The sequence below is a fragment of the Mytilus trossulus genome, chromosome 6 (assembly GCF_036588685.1).
Source record: "Mytilus trossulus isolate FHL-02 chromosome 6, PNRI_Mtr1.1.1.hap1, whole genome shotgun sequence".
Taxonomy (NCBI): domain Eukaryota; kingdom Metazoa; phylum Mollusca; class Bivalvia; order Mytilida; family Mytilidae; genus Mytilus; species Mytilus trossulus.
The window spans coordinates 23,145,122-23,157,033 of record NC_086378.1 but is presented as its reverse complement, the minus strand read 5'-3'; the positions used below and the strand labels follow the sequence as shown (position 1 = coordinate 23,157,033).

The window sequence follows — 11,912 nt, the reverse complement described above, 5'->3', positions numbered from 1 at the left end:
GTTTTGAAAAATATAGCACAGGAGTTTTGAGTGAAAACAAAAATCAAGGTAAGATGACAAATTCTGTAAAAAAAAGTCAGGATAAACTATTAAATTAAGAAAGAATGGTATAAAAAATAAAATAAAGGCAGGACAGATATTACATCTAAAAAAGTATAGTACAAATTTGTTACCATAGAGTCCCGTAAAACAAATGGCATTTGATCCAAGGGGAGCGAGATGGGGTGCGGTGACAGGTTTCAATTTTTAGGTGCGCAACACCACAGGGACATTTTTAAAAGGCACCTCTATATTTCCCTGCAATTATTTTACAAATATAATTTTCTACCTTAAATTCTGTTTTAAATGATTTATAAGTACGAAGTTTGCAATATTCATTCGAAACCAACTTATTATGCCATTCAGTTTTATATAAAGTTTTATATAAATCAATAGCTGAGCATTTTAAATCCTTAATTACATTTTTTCACAATATAACACAATTATCGTATGGTTCTTAAGAGTATACTCTTTAAATTTAGTCATTATTAATTTACTCCGAAGCACAAGTTTTTAATAGGTTTATTTCCATACTAATAAGACCAGATAAATACTCGTTTGTTCAATCTATCATTGTCTATAATATAAAAACAGCTGCTCATTGCTTTGCATTGCATAACATACAGCCCATATTACACTACAGTGATAAGTTTGGTGTATATTTTCTAACATCCGTACAAAATTATAATCGATTATTAGGCTTCAATTTTCCTCATATGTCTAAATAAAATTGAGAATGGAAATGGGGAATGTGTCAAAGAGACAACAACCCGACCAAAATAAAAAAATACAACAGCAGAAGGTCACCAACAGGTCTTCAATGTAGCGAGAAATTCCCGCACCCGGAGGCGTCCTTCAGCTGGCCCCTAAACAAATATATACTAGTTCAGTGATAATGAACGCCATACTAATTACCAAATTGTACACAAGAAACTAAAATTTAAATAATACAAGACTAACAAAGGCCAGAGGCTCCTGACTTGGGACAGGCGCAAAAATGCGGCGGGGTTAAACATGTTTGTGAGATCTCAACCCTCCCCCTATACCTCTAACCAGTGTAGAAAAGTAAAAGCATAACAATACGCACATTAAAATTCAGTTCAAGAGAAGTCCGAGTCTGATGTCAGAAGATGTAACCAAAGAAAATAAACAAAATGACAATAATACATAAATAACAACAGACTACTAGCAGTTAACTGACATGCCAGCTCCAGACTTCAATTAAACTGACTGAAAGATTATGATTTCATCATATGAACATCAGGCACAATCCTTCCCGTAAGGGGTTTAGTATCATACCATCATAACATATATGAGAAGAACATAACCCGTGTCATGCCAACAACTGTTTTTAAAAGCTGCATGTGTATAAGTAGAGTAAATGTATTCTATTTCGTTTAAAAAATGGTTTTTCCTGTTTGCTATTTGTAGTAATTATTTATAGATGGGAACTAGTATAACTATTTCGGATACTGGTGTTGTAACAGTATGTACTATTTATAAATTTGATGTTAGGTGCATAAGGCACGAGGAAAGTTTTGGCGGTTTTTACGGGTGGGGTTTAATGGTACTATATAAAGTTTGGCATTTAAATGTATAAGTATCGAAGGTGTTCACAGTTACGTCGAATTGAAGTTGGTCACATAGGTATATGTTCAGTTGCTGCTATGTTTATTGTACGTACAGGCGTTGGAGGTATTATCCGAGGAAAAACAATGCGAAAGAGCAACAATGTTATATGTCATGTATTTATATATTGTATCAATTGAAGAAATATGTTAAATAAAGTAGAATAAAATATTGTATCTCAAGAGAAAAAAAGATGTTACTGCGAGCAAGTAATCCTATATCTGTGTTTGTCTTGTTGATAGCCTATTGAATTTAGAGATTACATGCTTGAAATTAAGACGAGCAGGGCGAGGAAGAATTAAACAAAAACATATCATTTGATTAACATTTGAAAGTATGAAAATATCATCCACAACTCTACAAATTATATAAGCATGCCCTTGTGTTGTGATAACTTCTTGCACCTATATTCCTCGAATGCCATCATAATTTTACGGGTACATTGTCGGTAGATCAAAGGATTATGGCATTCAAGGAATAAACCGTGTTCATATGCTGATACTATTTTTATAAACTCAAGTGTTGTGGTTATATTTATGTTTTACAGTACAAACCATTAAATAAGGCAGCTACAATCAAAACCGAGATATAAAACAAAGGAGATGGGATGCGTTTTGGAATCACGATTTGGTACATCATTCGATAACTCAATATGGCATCGATGTACTTGTACTTCTTAAATAAAGGCAACAGTAGTATACCGCTGTTCAAAACTCATAAATCCATGGACAAAAAACAAAATCGGGGTAACAAACCAAAACTGAGCGAAACGCATTAAATATAAGAGGAGAACAACGACACAACACCGAAACGGACCAAGCATCAGACAAAACACCACGAGAATAACAAATATAACATGAAAACCAAATACATGAACTTGGGATAGACAAGTACCGTGCCACGTCTTATCTCAATATCTCAAAAATAAGAGGAAACACAAACGACTCAACGTTAAAATGCAACACACAGAGAAACGAACAATAATATAACAATGACCATCTTCCTGACTTGGTACAGGACACTTTTAAAGGGGAATGAAAGTGGTGGGTTGAACCTGGTTTTATGGCATGCCAAACCTCGCACTTTAATGGCAAAGTTAAATATAACATTGAAATGACAACATAATATTACAGGACTACAATACAAATAAATAGGAGAACATATTAGACAAAGAAAAACATGATTAATAGATAACAAAAAGCATCAGGTTTAAAATTCAATACGCCAAAAACGCGCCTTGTCCACACAAGACTCACCAGTGACGCCCAGATATAAAGGATCGAAAGTGAAAAAAGTACAAAGTTTTACAGCACTGAAGATCAAAAGTTGAAAAGGTTTCGCCAAATACGGCATTGTTTGTATGCCCGGGATAAGAACATTCTTATTATATAGAACAGTTCATGCTATTGCAAACAGTAAATTTTATCAAATGAATATGAAAGAGATATACACAAAGAAACTGAAGTATTAACTAATTACAGAAAACTAAACCTGATACATTACGCCTAGATATAAAAGATCGAACGTGAAAAAGGTACAAAGTTGTACAGCACTGAAGATCAAAAGTTGAAAAGGTTTTGACAAATACGGCATTGTTTTTATGCACGGGATAAGAACATCCTTATTATATAGAACACTTAATGCTATTGCAAACAGTAAATTTTAACAAATGAATATGAAAGAGATATACATAATGAAACTGAAGTATTAACTATTTACAGAAAACTAAACCCGAGTTTATCACAAAATAGACACACATCCGAATCAGTCCAGGTGTCAACGTAATTAAAAAATGTGACGTCACATACGATGGCGAAAAGGCAGAAACGTTATGCCACATTTGAATTTATGAAATTTAGAAACAGCATGACGTCACATATGAAAAACTATCATTCAAAAATGAGATAGAATTAGGATTGATTTAGAACTAAATACTGATAATTCATTTAAACAAAATGCATATTGCAATACTTATTAATAGCAATTAACTGTAATATATATATGTCCAGTTTGTTATGAATCCAACTTCAAACGTAAATAATCGTACAAAATATAATATAATTAATAAAGAGGAGGTGATTAATTTTTCTATCCATCACATCTAAATATATAATAAGAAGACGTCAACACATTTGACAAAATCTGATGAGAATTACAAATATAACATTAAACATGTAAACTAAATACATGAATTTGGGATAAACAAGTACAGAAACACGTCTTAAAGTAATGCGAATTCACATTCAGCAAAACAGTCACAATCGGGAATAAGTCACGTTTGGTAATTAAAAGATTAGACGACATAATGACAAACCACAATATACCATGTGGTAAAAATGTCCTTAGCTAGTTTGGTTAAAGAGACATCATATGGATCCACCAATTCGTGATGGTGTCCATAAAATTTACGGAGTGTCAATTTTAGTCTGTCCTCCTCATAACTTTGTTGGAGCAGTTTCTGCGTAAGGAGCACACTCCTGTATATGAAGTCCGTATAGTGTGAACAAGCACGTGAATAACGTATCAATTGTGATATGTAAACACCATACGAAGGGGCAGAGGGTATGTTACTGCTGAGAAATGGGAAATTGATAATTTAGGAAGTTGAAATCGTCCCGTTTATCATAGATTTTTGTGTGAAGTCGTCCATCTACGTAAAATTAACATGTCATAAGGGAATACAAGTAATATTCTTCTTATGTTTTACAAAAACTGCATTTGTCACTCTCAGATATTTTCCATTTTAATAGTAATGGCATTGTAAGAATAACAAAAAAAGTCATATTTCCATCTGAAAATATTCAACTTATTTTCCATTAAAACAAGAATATAAAATCGTATACAAATGACACCTGTCGTGTGCATTTTAATTTGAAATATCTTGTGTGAATATTCATACCGATTGGCTTTCTAGATTTTTAATCTACTAAAGTATTATAGAGCATGTTATTGTTGATATTGTTTGCTTCAATTTGTTTGCCATCTCAATTTAACCTTACATATATTAATCATACTCTTAACAGAGTTGTCGGTTTTTTTTAAGCTTGCATCAATTCTTTTGCAATTCAATTTGCTTTATAAATTTACTTTTCTATAATTTAACTTTCAGATAATTTTCCCTCACTATCCAATATGTCGTTTGTATAAACGAGACTGAGTACACTTTAAACCCAATTAAGGAAAAACAAGCTTCTATTGCGATATTTGATGTATTTATTTTCCCAAATAATCTGTTTTCTCATATTCGAAAAGTTATCAGAAATGTTGTTTAACCTCCTCCTGTCTAACCTAACTTGAAATCAATTGTAAATTTTAAAAAGTTTATTTAGTGATTTTATGTTATCTCAATTCATGTAAAAGACAAGACAGTTTTTACCAAGATTGCTGAACAATTTGGTAGAAATAATCTTCCAGTTCTGCATAAAGGTTGTTGTTAAATGGGGGTCCATAAGGCTGTAAGTGTTGTAAAATAACTGTCAAAATCGATTATTCTTAAACCCCCTTTTTGGTATTCGCCGATAAGTGTGTTTATTTTTACTTCGTAATTTTTTCCTTACCAAATATAGTTTTTATTTCTCTTATGTAAATATCTTGAAGTTTAATTTTATCTTCGTTATTTCTAAGCGCCCCAATCCAAATTCCTTCTTTTTTACCAGATTTAAATTCAACCCTGAGAAAGAACCAAAGGTTTCAATATATTCATAGCTTTTGATACATCTGAACTACAAACTAAGTGTTGTATCGTCAGCCAGTTGTGTTATTTTGATGCTTTTTTTATTTTTTATTTATAGCAATACGAAAACCTTTAATGTCTCAGGTTTACCTTAATCGCTCGGAAATAATTTCGACTGATAAATCAAAAGATAAAGCCATATTAAACGGACAACTTTGAAGAATCTCTCTAGATTTAAAAAAAATGTCGGATAACCATCCATTATTTTTTACAAACGTCTGTAAAATGTTTCAATCCGTGATCTGAATTATTCATCAAAATCAAAACAGTTACTTAGTATATAAGAACGCTTAACATAAATTCCAATTCCAAAGAATTAAAAGCTTTTGTAAAATCAAAAAAATAGAATAGCTCCATCTATTCCGTTTGATTCTGCATAGTCCAATATACTGGTATCTGGGATGTGCCGTCAATTAAATCCGAATAAACGATTATTTACATATCTGTCTATGAGTGAAAATCATTGAAAAGATCAATTTCCCATCTTTGTTTTTTTTTTAATATAATATGTTTACTTTGTAGAATGCATTTGCTGTACATGTTTATTGCCATTGGTTCCAGTGTGACAGTTTCAACAGCTGACAGTCCTCATTACAATATTAGCACTCTTCTAGAAGCATATACATTGACATGCGGGCAGCAATTCTGCAATCACTATAACTACGACCTTCCAGTTATTTCTCATTTCGTTCATATATGTCCATATTGCAGTTGTGATCCGAGTTGTGTGTTTTACGGCGACTGTTGTCTAGATTTATACTTATCTCTAAACGTGCAATGCATTAACACAACAAACATATCATACATGGATAATAATTTTGAATCTGTTTTTGAGTCTGAGGATTTCTTCATTATGAAAACGACTTGTCCGGAAAACACAACCGTTTATCTTAGACAACAATGTGAGGGGTTAAAAAACGAGCAAGTACAACATCTTCCTGTAACTTCAAAAGATACACATTTCACGTATCAAAATGAATTTTGTGCAGAATGCAATTATGATTCAAACATTGAATTCTGGTCGTCAAACGCAGTATGTGACAGACCAGTTGATTTTAACTTTATGTCCAATTTCGAGGAAATTGTAGAATTGACAATGATAAACAAATGTAAGTTTGGTAGTTTCTTGAGTAACCCATTCATCAGAGGATGCAGGAAGATTTATAGAGAAAACATTATAGTATCCTGTAATGTCACTGGAACATGGAAAGTATACGATCCAAGCATAGAATGGGCATGCCATAATTATGATAATTTGTACCGTAAATTTCGAAACGTGTTTTGTTACATTTGTAACCCTCCTGTTTCTATGGATCCGGTAGTAAGACAATGTAATACTACTGGAGATTGGGATAAATTAGACGGCTATCACATTAAAGCATGCAACAATCTTGGTCATACACCTACTACATATCCATTCAAAAACGTGTACTGCTACACTTGTAACATACGTTCGTGGAAAACTGATTTCCAATTGTCACATGATGCGTTCAAAGAAATCAAGGAATCTATTTATAACGAGCGATACTTTGAGTATGAATTTACAAAAGTATTTTTTTCGAACTTGGGTGATCTATTTTCGGATAAAGAACTCAAGAATATTTCTCATATACAACAGAAACGAAAACAAAATAGCTTGATGACAGAACTTTATCATAAATATTATGCAATGACTGGGAATGGGGACTTTTGTACAAACGTTTCAAATTTAATAGAACAAGATAGGCGTTGTTCTTGTGATGAATATTGCCATTTTAATGTGACCAACCCCTGTTGTATTGATGAAGTCTTCAAAAAATCGACTACATGTATTAGTTCTAAAAATTTCGAGTTACTTGTATATGACGGATGTGAAAATTTATTACATGATTCCAATCCATTAGCACAAAAATGTTTATCTACAGACGTTACGAAGGAGAAGAATTTTCTGTCCCTGCTTCCTGTTACAGACACAATTTCTTCAGTTAACTATAGGAACATTTATTGTGGTCTCTGTCGATATTTTACAAACTATGATGAATTGAACGCTAACCAATATGTATATTTAATGACAACTTTTCGATTTTGGAATTTCAATTATATTTGTGAAGCACCTCTCCCTATAACGTATCATGTAGACTTTGCTGACCTTTTAAGTTATAGACACCAGTCAAAATGCAATGTGACATTCGATCCAGTGAACTGTGGTAAACTGTGTGACAAAAATAAAAAGAGAAGTTGCAATGACGAAAATTCATCTCTTGAATGGGCATGTAAGAATTATGACTCGCCAACAAAAGATGTCAATTTCTATTACAAACTTAACGACCTATCTTTGAAGGAAGATTCAAATATTTTTTGTGCTATGTGCGAGACCGAGAGTCAAGTTTCAGTCATAGACAGTTGCAATTTAACCGGACGTTGGGAAAGACATGAAGAGGCATTAAAACAGAAATGCATCAGTTTACCAGCTGTTCCTTATCATAAGCCGTATAAAAATATATTTTGTAAAATGTGTAATGAAGAAACGCAACGCTATAATGGTACCTACTCAATTGAACAGAATTGCGAATTTATCGAAAATTTTACAAAGCCTATACACTTTAGAACTTTGTTTTCTGTGTTTTTATATGGTGACGATGAAATCTATGATTCTTCAAAACAAACATGCCAAGAGAATGAGATTTTTGACAGTATGCTGGTAAGTACGCAATTCGTTATCAATACATCGTTTGGTCTTTGTTTTCATGAAATTGTCCTGAAAAGGGGGGGGGACACCACAATTTATGTCAAAACATTGACTGGTTTTAATGAAGGAATACATGCTTTGCCGTGGGCTTTTTTCTATTGCATGCCATGAAGATACTTCATGTCCTGAATAATCGTTTTCATTTATTTATTTTGCGAATGCTTTTTTTGCAAGAATATGTTCGCAGAAATATACAGTTAAGGTGACGTAGTCATCTCTTAAATTATATTGCCTGATCAGCATTAGGTAAAAACTTAAAATTTTAATGAAACGTTTTCCTCGAAATAATTTTTATCTTAATAGCGATAATACACAGTTTTTATCGGCTTTTCAAGGATGTCATGAACATGGATCCGAGGAAGGCGGGATAACGACTAGAAGTGAAACAAAAGGATGGTAAAATAAAACACATAACAATCAGCCAAAGCATGATATTGTCAGTAAAACAGTCGAATGCTTGAGAAATTGATTAGTGTTAAACGCCACTGTCAGTATTTTTGTGTTTTTTCATGGCGATTAGTTTTTATTTGTGGAGGAAGCTGCTGCAAATAGAGAGAACAACCACCGACCTTCTGTAAGAAAATACCAATCTTGGTCATTTAAGATTGGAAACTATCACCTGCCACGTCCGAAAGTCAAATTCACAGCCTCAGTCAGTATTGACATGATAGTAATACAGTTGTTCGACTTCTTATACCACTTTCAGTATAAGAAAACTATCATCAGATGAATGTCTTTAAAAATATTGTGTCCAATAATATAATTGCTTATTTTGAACATATATATATAACTGCATATTGAAAGGGCTGCTAAAAAAAGAAAATTTAGCTTAACAATGTTAGATTCTCTATTAAAGATTTGTTCTTCCCTTACTGAGATAAGAACTCTTGATTTTTTTACATCTATGCTACATGGCCTGCATCGTGTACTGCGCCCTAGACAACTCGACCACCAATTAGATATAGGAAGATGTGGTTTGAGTGCCAATGAGACAACTCTCCATCCAAATAACAATTTAAAAATTAAACCATTATAGGTTAAATTACGGCCTTCAACACGGAGCCTTGGCTCACACCGAATAACAAGCTATAAAGGGCCCCAAAATTACTAGTGTAAAACCATTCAAAGGGGAAAACCAACGGTCTAATCTATATAAACAAAACGAGAAACGAGAAACACGTATATATTACATAAACAAACGACAACTACTGTACATCAGATTCACCAAGGCTACCTTAAAAATAGCTTGAGAAGGTCGATGTAATGTATTTTATCGTAGGCTTTTCTAGGGTTGTAACACAATACATGATATATAGTGGCAAGTAGATGGTGTATTTTTAGAGATCAGCTATTATGTCTGTCGTAACGATTGATAATTTAAATTTCTATACGTTACTTTAAAAAAAAAAAATTTACACACGTCTAAACATTTTACAAATTTATACAGACATTCTCTGTCGGATAACTCATGGTCATCATGGTTACGCCGTGCAAACACAACAATATATATAATTCGTCTCAATATACACATATACAATTGAGAATATACATATAGTGTGTAAATACAACATCAAATTTTGATAATTGGGATTGAACCAGTTTTTAAGTGATTTGTTCGATTTATTAATACATATATTATATTTCAGGGGAGATGTAGAGAGATTGTGTGTTACCCAGGAAGAATCTTGATCAACGCCAAATGTGTTCCGTTAGTTCCTTTTACGTCAAATTTGGGTTACGTTCTTGCCTTCGGGATAGATATGGTATTACCATTTAATGTCGACAACCCGAACACTGTCATGAAGTCAATCCAAGAAACAATTTGGAGTCATATTAAAGTATTTGTTGGTCTACCTGATCCATTCATCGAGGTGTCAATTATTTCAACAGACAGATCATGCAATGTGTACGATAAATGGGCTGTTGGAAACATTCACATGACAGTGTTTCTAAAAATATTCATTTCCACTTCCGTTTATAGAGCACAAGTAGAAGAAAATTTGTTCACATTGATGCATTCGACTTTTACATTTTTCTTGCCATGCTCTGTAAATAGTAATGGTTGCCAAATTGGTGGAAAATTTAGTTTTGATGAAAACGCACTTTATCTTCCAACGGTATTAACTTTCATGTCCCTACAAAATAAATGTGTTTTGAACAAAGTTACCAACATAACAAATACATTTAGGTATGCGCATCAACAGGTATGTAGTCTATTTGGATGTTCTCAAATTCAGTTAGAAAAAGATGAAATTAAAGTAACAGAAGACGGAAGACAAATGACTATCATTCGTTTCGGTGTTGTACTAAGGTACTATGAATTTTTATTACTGAAGAACAACAGCGCAAGAATATGCCAAAGTCTATTTCAAAATCTTCTCAAAGTACACGAACAGACAACACCGATAGTTAATACAGTAATGTTTGTTTGTACTGTTATATCTCTTGTGGCTCTATTTTTTACCTTTTTAACATATTTCATGTTTCCAACGTTAAGAACACTACCAGGTAAGAACAACATGAACCTTGTGTTTTCCATGTTTTTTGCTATCGGATTTCTGGAATTTAGTGTCAGGGGGACAAACAGCCACATTGTGTGTCTAGCATTAGGGGCCTCTATTCATTTTTTCTGGTTATCTACTTTTGGATGCTTAAATGTTTGTTCAATTCATATGTATCGTACTTTTCGACAGACCTTTGTGATTAACCACAACGACTATGATGCAGACAAAAAACGTTTTGCTTTCTATCTTATTTACTCTTATGCTGGTCCTTTGATCATTGTAGGTCTAACAGTTTCTTCAAGTTATTTGTCAGACAATGATTTATATGGTTACGATCGGAATGTGTGTTTTATCCAAGACCACCTCGTTCTCATTTGCACTTTTATTGTGCCTATTACCATTATTTGTTTGGTCGATTTATTCCTTTTCATTTCAACAGTAATAAACATAAAATCTACGCCAAAAGTCAACACTAACGAATCTTTTATGCAAAACAAAATTCATTACACTGTTTACGTCAAACTATTTGTATTGACCGGAAGTGCATGGATTTTGCAAATACTGGATTCTTTCTTTCCCGTCTCAAGTTTCTCAATAGTAGTCTCCTTTTTAAATTCTTTCCAAGGTCTGTATATCTTTTTGGCATACAATTGTAATAGACGTGTTTTATATTTATATCGGAACCAATTTAAACAAATGTTTACTAGCAGTAAAATCGGGAAAGTAAATAAAACAAACATGACTACACTTGTATCGTCTATACCTGGGAAACGTTTTTCATTCAAAGACAAAACTTTAAGTGAATATGAGTATCGGCAAAAATTGCATACAACAAAAATATGATCACTGCAAGATGTGTAGAGCATAGTTATTCGAGTGGTGTACTTTCTTTTCGTGATACATGTAGTCATACTGTGTATGTACTTATAGAATATAAAATATTGCTCAATCTTAATATGATATGTGTTGATATATACATTTGTGATATGTTATCATATGTATTCATATATGTTTGCCAATATTCCTGATTTAATTCATTCATAATGGTGTTGAACTTTAAAAATTGAAATTTTATAAACAGCTTTCTTTAAATATTCTCATTTTTTATATTTTACTCCTACCCGAGATGTGTGATCTCTCCTGGTATTCCGGCTCCCCCCCCCCCCCCGCCCCCCGCCAATAAAAACTGACCACCACGAAAGAGCACTGAAGGGCTAATATGGCGTCAAAGACAAATAAATAAATAAAACAATACATTGTATAAAGTAAAATCACAAAA

General features: G+C 32.8%; 1 protein-coding gene across 1 annotated transcript; it reads left to right on the top strand.

Moving 5' to 3' along the window:
* Positions 1-9,788: 9,788 nt before the first annotated feature.
* On the top strand, positions 9,789-11,477 carry LOC134723263 (adhesion G protein-coupled receptor E2-like). The gene has a single exon (XM_063586881.1). It carries the CDS (start codon positions 9,890-9,892, stop codon positions 11,474-11,476), a length of 1,587 nt encoding a protein of 528 aa, XP_063442951.1. The 5' UTR covers positions 9,789-9,889; the 3' UTR covers position 11,477.
* The last annotated feature ends 435 nt before the right edge of the window (positions 11,478-11,912 follow it).